Source organism: Oncorhynchus keta, chromosome 23 (assembly GCF_023373465.1).
Source record: "Oncorhynchus keta strain PuntledgeMale-10-30-2019 chromosome 23, Oket_V2, whole genome shotgun sequence".
Taxonomy (NCBI): Eukaryota; Metazoa; Chordata; class Actinopteri; order Salmoniformes; family Salmonidae; genus Oncorhynchus; species Oncorhynchus keta.
In genome coordinates, this window is record NC_068443.1 from 15647163 (window position 1) to 15664619 (window position 17457).

At 43.2% G+C, this 17457-nt stretch overlaps 1 protein-coding gene across 1 annotated transcript; it reads left to right on the forward strand.

Annotated features, from left to right (window-relative positions):
* The first annotated feature begins 321 nt into the window (after nucleotides 1-321).
* LOC118401855 (SH2 domain-containing protein 1A-like) lies at nucleotides 322-3160 on the forward strand. Its single transcript, XM_052476519.1, has 4 exons — nucleotides 322-672; nucleotides 1405-1465; nucleotides 2223-2367; nucleotides 2445-3160. Exons 1-4 carry the CDS (start codon nucleotides 509-511, stop codon nucleotides 2465-2467), a joined length of 393 nt encoding a protein of 130 aa, XP_052332479.1. The 5' UTR covers nucleotides 322-508; the 3' UTR covers nucleotides 2468-3160.
* Nucleotides 3161-17457: the final 14297 nt, after the last annotated feature.

Genomic DNA, 17457 nt, shown 5'->3' on the forward strand with positions numbered 1-17457 from the left:
ATGCAAACACCAAGTACCATATAGCCTATAATTCTTGATTTGTCTAGCCTATATTTAATGCACAATTGAATCCTAAACCGTTTTGCTTGAGTGAGATCTAAAACAAGTTCATAAGGAAACACCACAAAGTGTCACATGCTCACATCTAATTCATTATAATTCTGTTGGCCTAATTTTCAATTTAGTACTTCTCACGTTATATCTCCATGTAAGACAATGGACAAAAGATCAAGATAGAGAGAACCACATGCACACACACTTCCGTCTGTCAGAGAATGTTGTTGTCTGTCTGAATCACACAGACAAAAGGCCCTTGTTTTGACTTGAAGCTGAGAAAGAAACACTAGGTGCCATTTTTTTGCAGTTGACACGATTTAAAAAAAGGTGTGAAACACCAAGACGCTGCCGGTTCCTGCCTCGCGCCCTTTCCCACAGTCTGTCTTTCTGCGCACTCTCTCAGGGCTCCGTGGCACGCAAGGGTGACAGTGGTGCTCATCTCCAAAGTTTCATGCTCATGGAGCCGGAGAGTGAGAGTGCGCTGGTCCGGTCTATCTACTACGGTAAAATCGGTAAGGGGAAAACGGAAAGGTTGCTGGAGAGGCATGGTAGAGAGGGGAGCTTTCTCCTGCGGGACAGTGAGAGTCTGCAGGGAATGTATTGCCTCTGTGTGAGGTGAGTTGATAAACTCACTCTCTGGCCTATACTCTTTTGTGGAGTGAGTTTTGAAATAATTTTACCGATTTAAACAGCTTTATGTAAGCTTTCTGTTCATGTTCATCATGAAATTTTAAATACTATAGAATAGGTTGTAGTCATTTCTGACATGACAAAATCCACAATTTGGCCACTTTGAATTGTATTTGAATTCAGGTTCAGGCCTACAAATGACATGATTGATCAAAGACGGTTTTATTTAATGTCATATTGAATATCCTATCATATGGATGTAGAAATGGAGTTGGCATAGGCTATTTTACAAAGCTTTTAGAGCGCTCAAGCAAGCATTTTCTTAAATATAAATACTACATTTTGTGTATTTAAATTTTAGGCTGTCACTCGGCTACAAAGGTTTATTATTATTTCAGTTCAACTAGATTGTTTGTTAGGACCATTATCAATTGCTGTAACATCAAAAAATAACAATAATTGAACAAAAAATTGAAATGGTCTATTAATTTGCTGAAAAGTACTCATAGAAGTTTAGAGACAAAACAGGGTGTCTTGTACTGAGATGAGTAGAAAGATGTAATTAGAACTAAGAGCACTTTCAGAATGAGTGGATCATTTTTTCAACGTGTGTTTCAATATCGCCAGTTTGTTTTACCTTTGGTTTATATTAACATAAGGTTGTGAAAATGGATATCCTGATTCTGAGTGTAAATCCTTTCTCTCTCTCTGGTTCAGAAAGACACCGTACGTCCACACTTACAGAATACACCACTCCTCTGAAGGATGGACACTTCAGGTGAGTTGCTCGGTATTATCGTTGGAACACAAGGGTATATGATTTCCAAAGTATTCATTACACATGAAAAAAAACTTGTTGTATTTGGCGCATGTGACAAATAAACTTTGATTTGATTAGAAGTATAAATAACTTCACCATGCTCAAAGGTATTCAATATTTTTTTTATTTTGACCCATCTACCAATAGGTGCCCTTCTTTACGAAGCATTTGAAAACCTCCCTGTTCTTTGTGGTTGTATCTGTATTTGAAATTCACTTCTTGACTGAGGGACCTTAGAGATAATTGTGTGTGTGTGTGGTACAGGGATGAGGTAATTCATTCAAAAATCATGTTAAGCACTTTTAGTGGACACAGAGTGAGTGCATGCAACTTATTATGTGACTGGTTAAGTACATTTTTAGTCCTTAACTTATTTAGGCTTGCCATGACATAGCTTGAATACTTATTGACACAAAATCTAAATTGAATCGATTTTAAATTCAGACTGTAACACAACAAAATGTGGAAAAAGTAAATGGGTGTGAATACTTTCTGAAGGCACTGTATGTGAGAATAACTGCACTTTATTAACAATCAATAATTAGACAATGAAGTAGCAGCTTGAAATACAACACAATACTGCTAACATAACAGAGTGTGTGTGTGTGTGTGTGTGTGTGTGTGTGTGTGTGTGTGTGTGTGTGTGTGTGTGTGTGTGTGTGTGTGTGTGTGTGTGTGTGTGTGTGTGTGTGTGTGTGTGTGTGTGTGTGTGTAGTTATCTTCTGGGCAGATGCTGCAGTGTTTCGGGAGTCTGGAGAATCTGATAGAGGGCTGCAGAGAGGGGGTTGGTGCTGACAGCATACCTCCGCTCACACACCCCCTGGACAAAACACAGCTGAGACATGAGAGGCTGCGGAGCGGTAGGATATCAACACACACACACATCACTCACACAGTGCTTGGAATATAGTTGTAATGCTTTTATCTTTTTCAACAGAGACGGCCTATATGGAAATGTGAAGTGGGACAACTTGTGTGTGTTTGTGTGTTTGTACGCACATGTGTATTCAATTGAACCTTTAGGAGACAATGCTTTTGTTTTTTACAAAAGTGCACCTGTTTATGTCTGTTCCACAACTAGGCATGTGGTTTCCCATGGAGGGATGCTTTGACGTGTGTGTGTGTGTGTGTGTGTGTGTGTGTGTGTGTGTGTGTGTGTGTGTGTGTGTGTGTGTGTGTGTGTGTGTGTGTGTGTGTGTGTGTGTGTGTGTGTGTGTGTGTGTGTGTGTGTGTGTGTGTGTGTGTGTGTGTGTGTGTGTGTGTGTGTGTGTGTGTGTGTGTGTGTGTGTGCGTGCGTGCGTGTGTGTGAGTGAGTTTGCATGTTTATATGCATACATGTGGACCAGTTCTGCCATAAGTGCACACAAGGACATTAAAACTGCCATCTGCCATGGTCTTTCTCTCTGTGTATAATGTACATTATATGACTCACATTAAACGGATATGTTACTGATGAAGATTTTATTAGTGAAAAGGCTGCCATTGCAAATAAGAATGTGCTCTTCATTGACTTAGGGAACACTGTTAAAAAAGTGGACAAATCCAAAACAGAGGCTTAAATGCAAATGTAGACATGATTTTTGGGGAGATAATGCCTTTATTGACTTGCCTGGTTAAATAAATGTTAAACAAATAAAAATATTTTTAAAATTATATTTTCATTTGTTTTGGTATTAAAGGCATATTCCTTTCTTAATCCATTCCTTGTTTGTATTTGACTATACAAAATCATATACATATCACTGTACACACGTACTGGCATACACATAAGTCAGCAGGTAGCCGAGTGGTTAAAAGTGTTGGGCCAGTGTCTAAAAGGTGGCTGGTTCAAGCCGATTATGTGAAAAATCTGTCGATATGCCCTTGAGCAAAGCAAGGCAACCCCAATTGCTCCAGTAAATTACTATGGCTTAGATGTACTAAAATGTAAATAGAGCAGTGTAATTTGCTGTTGTTATTTTGTCTACAAGGTAGAGTCACTGTCATTTTGGGATTTGGCCACCTGACTAGTTTGAATTTGCCCCTAGCAACTGATCAGATCTGAGTTAGGTCTTTACATTGTTGGTAAATGGTAAAGCTAATGGATTGGGATAGGGTAAACTGATCCTAGATCTGTGCCTAGATCTGTGGGCAACTTCTACCAGTACCATAGCTGACCCGTTGTCACAGTCATAACCCCTGACCTTTACATTCATGTAATTGCCAAAGCAGGTCACAACCAAACAACCCTTACAGGTCCACATTTCAACTGTTAAGGGGGTCTATAAAATATTTAATCTTTCCCCTCACTTTTTTGTGTCCACATCATTTGTTGTAGGCTAATGTTCACATCATTTGTTGTAGGCTAATGTTCACATCATTTGCCATGTGGTTATTAGGATAGCCACTGGGGAACCAGACAGCTAGGCAGCAGCAGAGCTTCCTGTAGAGGAGGCTACTCTATTGTACAATTCAGTGTTGTATTCAAGACCATCTAAAAAGAGACCGATTCAAGACCAGGACTGGAGAAAATCAAGTCTGAGTCAAGACCAAGACTAGAGGGGGTCCGAGACCAAGTCTAGACCGAGACCAGAAAAATGCAAGTCCAATTGAAGGCCATCATTGTTTTTTGGGGGTCAAATGACCACCATAATAAGAGTAAAAAATGTCCAGTATTTCTGTGTTCATATTTCAGAACAACGTACGGATTCTTTAGACATGAGGGAAATAGAACCACTCTACAAATTGTTACTAACCCAAACACAGTGGGGAACAATGGGTCTTCTACGCCTTCAGAGAAGGGCTAAGGATTTATAAAATAATGATTATAATAATAATTATCATTATATTATTATTTTCAATTATGTTCTGATTTAATCTCTTCAGTTTTTTGGGGGAAAGGAAAGGGTTAACAATGAAGAGAAAAAAAAGATCAAATTGGAAACTAGATAAAGGCTTCTGCCATTCAACTGTATTAGGGAAAAATTTGGTAGAGTGACAGTGGAATCAACCAATCACATTTTGACTTAATTAATGGGTGGGACCATTTTTAGAAAAACGTATGGAAACTTCTGCCTTCTTGAAGGCCAACAGCAATAGCGAGCCGTAGTTTTCCCATGGTCTAGCTAGCTAGCTTTTGTTGTCGGCTAGTTAACGGCAGCTGCAGCAGGTGTTATCAAAGAGGATGATGTTGCTAATTGCTAGCTTCTCCCTTTTCAAGATTAACTTTCAACAAGAAGGTAACTTTCAAATGATCATCATCTGGTGAGTGGAACTGTGTTTTTTATTGCAGTGCACTTGCTATTGTTAGCAATCTATTTGAAAATAACTTGTGTGTGAAACATTGTTGCATTTAAAGCAGAACTGACAGCATTTTAGCAACATGACATCTGTTCACGTACACCCCAAGAAAAAAAAATTGACAAGCAACCACTTAGGGTCATTTTCATGTTTTCATAAATTCTTAGAACGTTTGTGAATTATGTATACTGGCATATGTGAAAATGATATAGCAATATACAATGGGAAAGCGGCTGTGCATTTGGACAATTAATAGACACTGCAGGAAATAAAACAGAATAAAAACATGTCTTATCTAGGACCGGAGTCTATACAGACCTGTGCGCTATAGCCAGTCAGAGCTACAGTAGGCCTTTATACAAACAAGCCATTGCCACACAGGCCTGCCATCTTTTACTTTGAACCTTACTGTGTGATTATAGGCAGTTGCAACAGCACAACTTTAGATCATTAGAACGCATTCGCCAAAAGCCACAAAATACACCTGAATCGATTTCTGCAAATATGTAAACATCATGAGAGTCCTCTTACATTTGGGAACTTTACAGTCCTATTCATCAAACAACCATGAAAAGGTAGGCTCTCTCGCCCTCAGTTATGTACATCATGTTATATAAATATTTATACACATAGCTCCTATATTATTCAGCGCTAAGCTAATCCGCCTGACTCAAGTCATTTCACGTACCCCTGCTAAAACAGGAACCAGCTCACACACCCAGCAATAAAACTACCCCCCCTCAGCGATGTTGTCTCAAGACACCAGGAAACACAGACATTCCATCGCACGAACACATACACCCAGCCATAAAACTGCCCCTCTCAGATTTCTACCTTACAATCCCCCTGACACACAAATATCTTCTTGCATAAACACACCCACTTCACCCCCCCTCTACTGGTCGGGTGCTCAGAGCAGAAGACTCTGATGTGCACCAATGGGGCTCCTGCTCTGGCTAGAGCAGGTCTGGGTCCAACCCTTCGGGACCATTCAGAAGACCAACACGACAAGACTCCACCTACATATTCCATGTATAAAATCTGCTGTAAACCAATGTCTAAGTCCCTTTTTCACCTGACTCCTGACTGAGTTATATGAACTAGGTCCGTGCACGTAAAACTGCAGGACAAGATATATTTTGACTCATTAAAACTGCCTTTGGTTACAACTGAAATCCACTCTGTCCAGCGTCCGTGATTTGGTCTCAACTCTCCAGTATTTAAACACTAACAATCACCAACAACAAGTTCAACAACTAATGCTAGCTAGAGCAAGATGAGCTGAAATGTAACGAAAGAACATTAGATAAACCCTCTGAAACTTTTTTCAGGTAGTTGGCCATCAAAATCTCACTGATAAATGATGTGAAATTGTAGCCTCCTCGTCCTTTTGCAACTTGCCTGAAAATGCATGCTTGTCCCAATGAAGCACCCAAGCTAACTGGCTAAAGTTGTCTAGCTTGCTAGCTAGCTACTTTCAGATACAAATGAGAGAACACGTATCTCTGACCATTTTACTTGCCGTAGCAGAGCTGATTAGGCTGTTGACATGTTATCTAGAGCATTCTTCACTAACTATTACATTTTTTGCATAACTTTACTGACACCGGTCATATTCAGCGGGTGTTGCGCGTTTGTAAATTCATCAGTTGTTCTGCCCTATTGCACCCTATTGCAAATCGGAGTAGATAGCCAGAGTGAATTTGCGAAGGCAAGAGATATGTTAACTGGATATCAGTCGTTCAAGTTCTTGCTAGCTAACCAAATGACACCGGCATCTCTAGCTGTATATAGCCACTGAAAAACGATATGAGGGGAAAACGTCAGTCACTCACCCACTCCTCCAATGGCATGACATGACATCCTCCTAGCAGCTAGCTAGCTATCTAGCTAATGTTAGGCTCCATGTTTTTAGCTTACTACATAAATATATGCACTAGCCTATTAGCCATATATGCGCTAGCCTATTAGCCACGTTATGACTGACGTGTAATCATTGACCTTCTAGTTTCATTGTATTGACATTCCCAGCATTAGTTTACATTCATCGGTTTTTGTCCAGAATATTGAGTCATTGAAACTGAAACAGTGCATCCCAAATGGAGGCAACAAACAATGTACCAGGCCAGCTGTGATTTACTACCTGATAGCAATATTTTTGGGACTACCAAGAAATATTAATCATGCATTGAACTGCATCCATCTATTCTGCCACAATGCCTTCGTGTACATCATGGAACGTTGAGTCAAATATAACCTTTCTTTTAAAAAAAAACTCTTATAAAGCTGGTTTTGTAGCATAAACTGGGAATTTTATATTTTGGGCTGATATTATGATTGTCTGTTTGTTTCATATCTTCAAACTCTGTCAGTTCCAACTTTAGATCACAGGTTACTTTGTGTGCTAAACATGAAATGCGATTTGCAATAGGAAGTAATAGTTGTACATTTCGATTGGGAAAGTCTTAATGGTTGTGTTTTTTTATTCTTATGATTGGGACCTACTGGCTTATTATGTCAGAGTGAATTGACTGCTTATCCTTTAACACAGTGGTTCCCAACCTTCTTTGGGTACTGTACCACTAAAGCACGTTGACCTGCCTGAAGTTCCCCCTCATGCGCCATGCACGTGCGACCGGTGTGATTCCTAGATTAGGTGTAAATTTGCAAAAATGTTGTTTTTCTTGCGTTATTTGTAACTTAATTATTACATAATGTTTCTGCCACCATATCTTACAGCAAAAAAAGAGCTTCTGTAGATCAGGACAGCGACCACTCACCTCGGATTAGACAAAGAGTTTTTTCTTCAACAAGCTGGACGCACAGGATGTACTTCAGACACCCGACAAAATCCGAAATCTCTGTCATTGACAAGAGAAAGAGACACAGGTATAGAGGACACAGGGCGGGGTGCCTCATAAGGATCCGCTGACGGCGAGTGGGAAATATACCCGTACCATCAATATTACTTGCCAACATACAATCATTGCACAATAAATTAGACAAGGTACGATCACGACATCAAAAACTAACATCTTATGTTTCACTGAATTGTGGCTGAATGACGACATGGAAAACATTCAGCTGGCGGGATATACGCTGCACCGGCTAGACAGAACAGCACACTCCGGTAAGACAAGGAGGGGGTGGTCTATGTATATTTGTGAACAACAGCTGGTGCACGAAATCTAAGGATGTCTCTAGATTTTGCTCGCCTGAAGTAGAGTATCTCATGATACGCTGTAGACCACACTATTTGCCAAGAGAGTTTTCATTAATTTTTTTCGTAGCTGTTTATTTACCACCAGAGACTAATGCTGGCACTAAGATCACACTGAGTCAGCTGTATAAGGAAATAAGCAAACAGGAAACCACTCACCTAGTGGCCGGGGACTTTAACTTCTTGGGGATAGGGGGCAGCATTTCCACTTTTGGATAAATAGCGTGCACAATTTCAACTTCCTGTTACTCATGCCAGGAATATATTATATGCATATGATTAGTAGGTGTGGATAGAAAACACTCTGAAGTTTCTAAAACTGGTTCAAACATGTCTGTGATATATAACTATAACAGAACTTGTGTAGCAGGCAAAACCCAGAGGAAAAACTGTTCAGAATTATTTTTTTTTTTTTCCTCTGACCGTTCCCTCAGCTGTCTTTGCCAAGGGAAATTTGATAGCGCTCATTTTACAGTTCCTACGACTTCCACAGGATGTCACCAGTCTTTGGAATTGGGTTGAAGTTAATCATTGGTGAAACGAAGAAGAGGCACATCCTGGAACAACGTTACACTGTTGATAGTTACGCAAGAGGGAAAATGGTGCATGTTTTGTTTACTTGTCTATTGAATACAGATTGCCCCGTCTACAATTTGATCGATTATTAACGTTTAAAAATACCTAAAGTTGTATTACAAAAGTAGTTTGAAATATTTTGGCAAAGTTTATAGGCAACTTTTGAAATGTTTTGTAGTGACGTTGTGTTTTGGAAAGCTGTTTTTTTCCGGATCAAACCTGCTTTATAAATGGACATTTTGGGTATACATGGACGGAATTAATAAAAAAAAAGGACCAATTGTGATGTTTATGGGACATATTGGAGTGCCAACAAAGAAGCTCGTCAAAGGTAATGCATGTTTATAATTTATTTCAACGTTTTGTGTAGCGCCTGCTACGCTAGTTCTTTTGTTTACAACTGGTTCAGGTGGTTCAGGTGGGTGCATGCTATCAGATAATAGCTTCTCATGCTTTTGCCGAAAAGCATTTTTTAAATCTGACATGTTGGATGGATTCACAACGAGTGTAGCTTTAATTGAGTCCCCTGCATGTGTGATTTAATGAAAGTTTGAGTTTTATAGTGTTTTATTTGAATTTGGCGCTCTGCATTTCCCGAGGCTATTGGCCACTTGAGACGCTAGCGTCTCCCCTATCCATAAGAGATTCTATCCTCCTGATTCCTGCTTACTAGCAAAAATTAAAGTATGAAGCACTAGTGACTCGGCCTATAAAAAAGTGGTCAGATGAAGCAGATGCTAAACGACAGGACTGTTTTGCTAGCACAGACTGGAATATGTTCCGGGATTCTTCCGATGGCATTGAGGAGTACCCCCATTAGTCACTGGCTTTATCAATAAGTGCATCGAAGACGTCATCCCCACAGTGACTGTACGTACATACCCCAACCAGAAGCCATGGATTATAGGCAACATTCGCACTGAGCTAAAGGTGCCGCTTTCAAGGTTCAGGACTCTAACCTGGAAGCGTATAAGAAATCCTGCTATGCCCTTCGACAAACAGGAAAAACACCAATACAGGACAAAGATTGAATCGTACTACACAGGCTCCGACAATCGTCGGATGTGGCAGGGCTTGCAAACTATTACAGACTACAAAAGACAGCCACAAGCTGCCCAGTGACACGAGCCTAGCAGACGAGCTAAATCACTTCTCTGCTCGCTTTGAGGCAAGCAACACTGAGGCATGCATGAGAGCATCAGGTGTTCCGGACGACTGTGTGATCACGCTCTCCGTAGCCGACGTGAGTAAGACCTTTAAACAGGTCAACATTCACAAGGCCGCTGTGCCAGATGGATTACCAGGACGTGTGCTCCGGGCATGTGCTGACCAACTGTGAGGTGTCTTCACTGACATTTTCAACATGTCCCTGATTGAGTCTGTAATGCCAACATGCTTCAAGCAGACCACCATAGTCCCTGTGCCCAAGATCACTAAGGTAACCTGCCTAAATGACTACAGACCCATAGCACTCATGTCCGTAGCCATGAAGTGCTTTGAAAGGCTGGTCATGGCTCACATTAACACCATTACTCCAGAAACCCTAGACCCACTCCAATTTGTATATCGCTCAAACACATCCACAGATGATGCAATCTCTATTGCACTCCACACTGTCCTTTCCCACCTGGACAAAAGGAACACCTATGTGAGAATGCTATTCATTGACTACAGCTCAGCGTTCAACACCATAGTGCCCTCAAAGCTCATCACTAAGCTAAGGATCCTGGGAATAAACACCTACCTCTGCAACTTCATCCTGAACTGCCTGACGGGAGCCCCTCAGGGGTACGTGCTCAGTCCCCTCCTGTACTCCCTGTTCACCCACAACTGCATGGCCAGGACGGAAGGGACGTAGCCAGCGGTCAGGGATGAGTTGATGAGCGAGGTGAGGTAAGGGAGAAGGTCTCCGGAAATGGTCTGGAGAAGAGAGGAGGGGATAGGGTCAAGCGGGCAGGTTGTTGGGCGGCCGGCCGTCACAAGACGCGAGATTTCATCTGGAGAGAGAGGGGAGAAAGAGGTCAGAGCACAGGGTAGGGCAGTGTGAGCAGAACCAGCGGTGCCGTTTGACTTAGCAAACGAGGATCGGATGTCGTCGACCTTCTTTTCAAAATGGTTGACAAAGTAATCTGCAGAGAGGGAGGAGGGGGAGGGGGAGGAGGATTCAGGAGGGAGGAGAAGGTGGCAAAGAGCTTCCTAGGGTTAGAGGCAGATGCTTGGAATTTAGAGTGGTAGAAAATGGCTTTAGCAGCAGAGACAGAGGAGGAAAATGTAGAGAGGAGGGAGTGAAAGGATGCCAGGTCCGCAGGGAGGCGAGTTTTCCTCCATTTCCGCTCGGCTGCCCGGAGCCCTGTTCTGTGAGCTCGCAATGAGTCGTCGAGCCACGGGGCGGGAGGGGAGGACCGAGCCGGCCTGGAGGATAGGGGACATAGAGAGTCAAAGGATGCAGAAAGGGAGGAGAGGAGGGTTGAGGAGGCAGAATCAGGAGATAGGTTGGAGAAGGTTTGAGCAGAGGGAAGAGATGATAGCATGGAAGAGGAGAGAGTAGCGGGGGAGAGAGAGCGAAGGTTGGGACGGCGCGATACCATCCGAGTAGGGGCAGTGTGGGAGGTGTTAGATGAGAGCGAGAGGGAAAAGGATACAAGGTAGTGGTCGGAGACTTGGAGGGGAGTTGCAATGAGGTTAGTGGAAGAACAGCATCTAGTAAAGATGAGGTCGAGCGCATTGCCTGCCTTGTGAGTAGGGGGGAAGGTGAGAGGGTGAGGTCAAAAGAGGAGAGGAGTGGAAAGAAGGAGGCAGAGAGGAATGAGTCAAAGGTAGACGTGGGGAGGTTAAAGTCGCCCAGCACTGTGAGAGGTGAGCCGTCCTCAGCTTATCAAGGTATCAAGCTCATTGATGAACTCTCCGAGGGAACCTGGAGGGCGATAAATGATAAGGATGTTAAGCTTGAAAGGGCTGGTAACTGTGACAGCATGGAATTCAAAGGAGGCGATAGACAGATGGGTAAGGGGAGAAAGAGAGAATGACCACTTGGGAGAGATGAGGATCCCGGTGCCACCACCCCGCTGACCAGAAGCTCTCTGGGTGTGCGAGAACACGTGGGCGGACGAAGAGAGAGCAGTAGGAGTAGCAGTGTTGTCTGTGGTGATCCATGTTTCCGTCAGTGCCAAGAAGTCGAGGGACTGGAGGGAGGCATAGGCTGAGATGAACTCTGTCTTGTTGGCCGCAGATCGGCAGTTCCAGAGGCTACCGGAGACCTGGAACTCCACGTGGGTCGTGCGCGCTGGGACCACCAGATTAGGGTGGCCGCGGCCACGCGGTGTGGAGCGTTTGTATGGTCTGTGCAGAGAGGAGAGAACAGGGATAGACAGACACATAGTTGACAGGCTACAGAAGAGGCTACGCTAATGCAAAGGAGATTGGAATGACAAGTGGACTACACGTCTCGAATGTTCAGAAAGTTAAGCTTACGTAGCAAGAATCTTATTGACTAAAATGATTAAAATGATACAGTACTGCTGAAGTAGGCTAGCTGGCAGTGGCTGCGTTGTTGACACTACACTAATCAAGTCTTTCCGTTGAGCGCCAAGTCTAGGACCAAAAGGCTTCTCAACAGCTTTTACCCCCGAGCCATAAGACTACGGTAATCAAATGGCTACCCAAACTATTTGCACTGGTTCTACAGTTGCAACATTGAGAGCATCCTGACTGGTTGCATCACTGCCTGGTACGGCAACTGCTTGGCCTCCGACCGCAAAGCACTACAGAGGGTAGTGCGTACGGCCCAGTACATCACTGGGGCTAAGCTACCTGCCATCCAGGACCTCTACACCAGGCGGTGTCAGAGGAAGGCCCTAAAAATGGTCTAAGACCCCCCTTTGCCAACCACTATTTTACGCTGCTGCTACATTCTGCTTATCATCTATGCATAGTCACTTTAACTATACTTACATGTACATATTACCTCAATTAGCCTGACTAACCGGTGCCCCTGCACATTGACTCTGTACCGGTACCACCTGTATATAGCCTCGCTACTGTTATTTTCATCTTCTTTTTTTTTCTTTTTTTCTCTCATCTATTGTTTATCTAATACCTATTTTTTACTTAAAAAATGCTCTGTTGGTTAGGGCTTGTAAGTAAGCATTTCACTATAAGGTGATGTATTTGCAGTAGCGTGCTGTGGTTCTGGGGCCTGGGCCTTCAGTGGTCCTACACTGTCCCACCCGAATGAATCCACCTCTTATTACCATCATTATGATGCCATGGCTCTAGACACTATACATTTAGACAGAAACGCAGTATAACCAGGCGTTGCGTCACCTTGAAATTGACATTTTTATTCAGAGAATTGCAGGGGAAGAGTACAATACCTTTTCATTGTGCAGCTTCGTTGCCCTGCGCGCTTGTTCGTTGAGCTGTAGATCCACTCGGGTGTCCCCAAAATTTTTAAAAAGCACCATTGCTTGTGCAATGGTGCAAGTGCCCAGCCGTACTTTGTTGTCTCGTTGCTGCCTTGGTTAGACAACTCAGGTTTGCAAAGCCAGTGTGGCTCCAAACACCAAATCCATCACTTGCAAATAATAGGCATTCCCAGCAGTACAGTTTGCAGTGCTTCTCGGAGCCTGTGAGTCATTCATAGTTGAAAGTGGCGAACAAACCCCTTTCCCGCCTATGACAGGCTTTGTAGCGTCGGCGTCTACCTCTCCTGACAATGTCTAACTTTTCTTGAAACGTTTGTCTTGAGAATGGCGTTATAATTATATCCTCGACCAAATCGATATCTTCTCCTTCCGCCATTGTGGTTTGAAAAAACAGCTTAGTAGTACGCAAATTAATTTGTTGATCAATTTCAGTTTCCTAGTTCTGAGACCTGCCCATATAGGACCTGCCTCTCAATATTGGTAATCCAATCAAAAGACGTTGTCACGCCTTGGTCTTAGTATTTTGTGTTTTCTTTATTTATTTGGTCAGGCCAGGGTGTGACATGGGTTTATTTTGTGGTGTGTTTTTGTATTGGGGTTTTAGTAGGTATTGGGATTGTGGCTGAGTAGGGTTGTCTAGGAAAGTCTATGGTTGCCTGAGGCGGTTCTTAATCAGAGGCAGGTGATTTCGTTGTCTCTGATTGGGAACCATATTTAGGCAGCCATATTCTTTGAGTGGTTCGTGGGTGATTGTTCCTGTCTTTGTGTTTGTTGTCACAAGATAGGCTGTATAGGTTTTCACGTTCCGTTTGTTGTTTTGTAATTTAGGTTATTTCATGTATAGTTCATTTTTTTCATTAAAGAACATGAGTAACCACCACGCTGCATTTTGGTCCGATCCTTGCTACACCTCTTCGTCAGAGGAGGAGATAGAAGAAAACCGTTACAGAATCACCCACCACACCAGGACCAAGCAGCGTGGTGACAGGCAGCAACAGCAGAAGCAACAAAGAGTGGAATGGACATGGGAGGATGAATTGTTCGGAGAAGGACCCTGGCATCAGCCTGGAGAATATCGCCGCCCCAAAGAAGAACTGGAGGCGGCGAGAGCTGAGAGGCGTTGGTATGAGGAGAAGCAACAGTGGCAGCAGGAGCAACAATATCGGGACTACACTACTTGGGAGGAAATAGACAGGTGGGCGGTCGACCCAGAGAGAGTGCCGGAGCCCGCCTGGGATTTGCTGGAGCAGTGCGAGGCAGGTTATCGGAGAATGGAGTTGGCGAAGCAGGCATGGCGGCGCGGACGGAAGACCGAGAGTCAGCCCCAAAAATGTATTGGGGGGAGGCTCAGGGAGAGTGTGGCAGAGTCAGGAGTCAGACCTGAGCCAACTCTCCCTGTTTATCATGAGGAGCCAAGGAGGAGACCAGAACCAGAGCTGGTGTTAGAGGTGAGCGAAGCAGAGACTGTGAAGGAGTTAATGAGGAAATTGGAGGAGAGAGTAATGAGGGAGTTGCTAGTTTGGTGCTTTAGGTACGATATTCGTCCGACGGAGCGTGTCGGGGATTTGATGGCACCTGGGTCAGCGCTCCATACTCGTCCTGAGGTGTGTGTTAGTCGGCTGGTGAAAATTGTGCCAGCCTCACGCACTAGGCCTCCTGTGTACCTACCTAGCCTTGCACGTCCTGTGCCAGCCCTGCTCTCAGGCTCTCCAGGACACCTTCACGGTCAGCCGTTACAGACGTGCACGCACTACGCCTGCTAGCTGGCTCCTGTGTAACACTGGAGCCAGCCAGCAGGCGTACAATAGCCAACTCCAAAGCTGCTTGGTTGACACTAAATTTTAATTTCCATTCACTTTAAGCTACAAGCGCCCACACTGTTGATTCTGAAGGCCTGAGGGCAGATTTTAGACCCCTGGCAACACATGATGGCTGAATATGATTGGATAAAAGATCTAACATAAAGACCAGCCCTCCAAATCTCAACCTGGGGCTGGAAGCAGTGCAACCAAGAGGAACGCTATGAAATGAAGATTGTAACTCTTACTCTGGGGAATAATTTAATACATATTTGTGGGAAAATATATTTAAAAAATATATATATTCTGATGATGTTTAGGCCAGCAGAGAATGCCTTGCTGGCCCTGACGGCCCACCACTGTGTATTTGGCACACGTGACAAATAAACTTTGATTTGATTTTGATTCGATTTGATTACTATTTGCACCATCGGAGCACTGTAAAACGTTAGGTGTCAAGCTGCTGGAAACAACTTCCTTCCCCATCTTCACATTTCCTCTCCCAGAGTTTGATCTTCTTCATAAATGCCATGCCCTGGTCGAAGTATTTTGTGTTTATCTTTATGTATTGGGTCAGGCCAGGGTGTGGCATGGGTTTTTGTATGTGGGTGTGTATATATTGGGATTGTAGCTAGTGGGGTGATCTAGCAAAGTCTATGGCTGTCTGGAGTGGTTCTCAATCAGAGGCAGGTGTTTATCGTTGTCTCTGATTGGGAACCATATTTAGGCAGCCATATTCTTTGAGTTTGGGTGGGTGATTGTCCTTAGTGTCCTTGTCTCTGTGTTAGTTTACACTAGTATAGGCTGTTTCGGTTTTCGTTACGTTCTTTGATTTGTAGTGTTTTTATTGTAGATTCATGTTACGTTTTGTTCATTAAACATGGATCGCAATCTACACGCTGCGTTTTGGTCCGACTCTTCTTCACCACATGAAAACCGTTACAATAAATCCACACACTTTGTCGTACATGTTTAGAATGTGAGTGTCTTTACCTTGCAGAGTTAGATTCAGGATGTTCAGTTTGCTGCACACATCAGCACGATAGGCAAGGCGTGCTCCTCAGTCTGTCCTCGAATACAACCACAAGGGGGTGTGAGTGCTCAGACAAAATCCCTTTCTTCACTTACTTTCTCTCTGGATAGCAAACGGATGTCGGTGTGAAGCAGCAGCTGCTGGTGCTCAGTACCACTGTCTACCCACAGCCTTTCAAACAGTCGGTGATTCAAAGGCCTGGACATGATTAAGCTAATCATTTTCACTGCGTCATTCAAAACATCATGTAACTCAGGACTCATTATCTTGCTGGCCAATGCCTCTCTGTGAATGATAAAGTGGGATTTATCTTCTTTATGTGGGTAAGTAATCATTTCACTCTCCCAGGCATTGATGCAACACAATCCATGCACACATGAACACAGGATTAGTTCTCCCCGTTAGCTTCTTGCAGAACAAAATGTGCTCATTCATTCCGAAATGTCTCTGTATCGAACAAACACAATCAACTGGGCTTCCCTACTGACATCAGTTGGTTTGTCCAATTATTATAATTCTTTCACCAATTGATTAACAATATCCATGCCCATGTCATAGATCCTACGGCCCACCATGGTATTTGACAATGGTACAGTCTTCAGTGCATCAGCTACTGTCTTATCATTCATAGTTTCTGTGAGGAAAACAGCAGCAGGCACTGTAGTTCCCAAGCAGAGGATCAAACATTGAGCCGACGAGCGGGTGGGCAGAGGCTAGAAAAGTCAAAAAGTAGGCCTATAAATATAACTACAGAATTCACACGAGTGACCTCAGTAAATGTTTCCTGCCAATTAAAATGTTATTAAATATAATGAAAAATAGATATATTTTTCCCAATATTTTTGTTATGCATTTTTGTACCCCTAGGGGTACGCTTACCCCCAGTTGGGAAACTGCTTTAACTTCATGCTGTGTGTGATTTCTGTCTTTCCATCTGCCCTATGCAGTGGTGTAGTGGTGCTTGGAGAAGTGGGTATACTTTTTTAATTTTGCAAAAAAAAATCAAAATGGCCAGCCCCTCAAAGGAAAGTCAACCTGTGAAAAATCCTGTTTTCCTGTTTTTTTTAATGAGTTTTCCTATAGAGTTTGCAGATGTTTGCTCTCAAAATCACTTGTTTTATAAATAGAAAAAATACAAAAATGTGATGGTATAAGTCCACAACAATGCTTAAACCACATCAATCTGATTGAGTGGGCCTGTCAGGACCTGGCTCCCCAATGGGTGGGCCTCTGTACACCCGGGCCAGTCCTTGCGCATCACAAATAGCCTACTAACCAACACTCGGACTAAACTTTTTAAATACCTGGTTTGCATACCTATTGTTGCCTTAGTTAGCATTTACCGTTAGATATCATACGTTGAATCGTCTTTCCTACCCTACCGGCTACCGATGTCATTCTTTTGTGAGCTGCTCCATGCTAAAACCATTTGAGAGCTGCACACTCTTGCTGCCTGCAGATTATATTCAGCTGAAACTAGGCTGTGTGCGGAGCGCACATTAATATATTTCATGTGCTTTGCGATTGTGTAGGCTACTTTGTGCATGATTTCTCTATTGTACTACATAATTGATAAGTCGTATAAACAAACAAAAGAATATTGTTGCATGTCAGCAAAG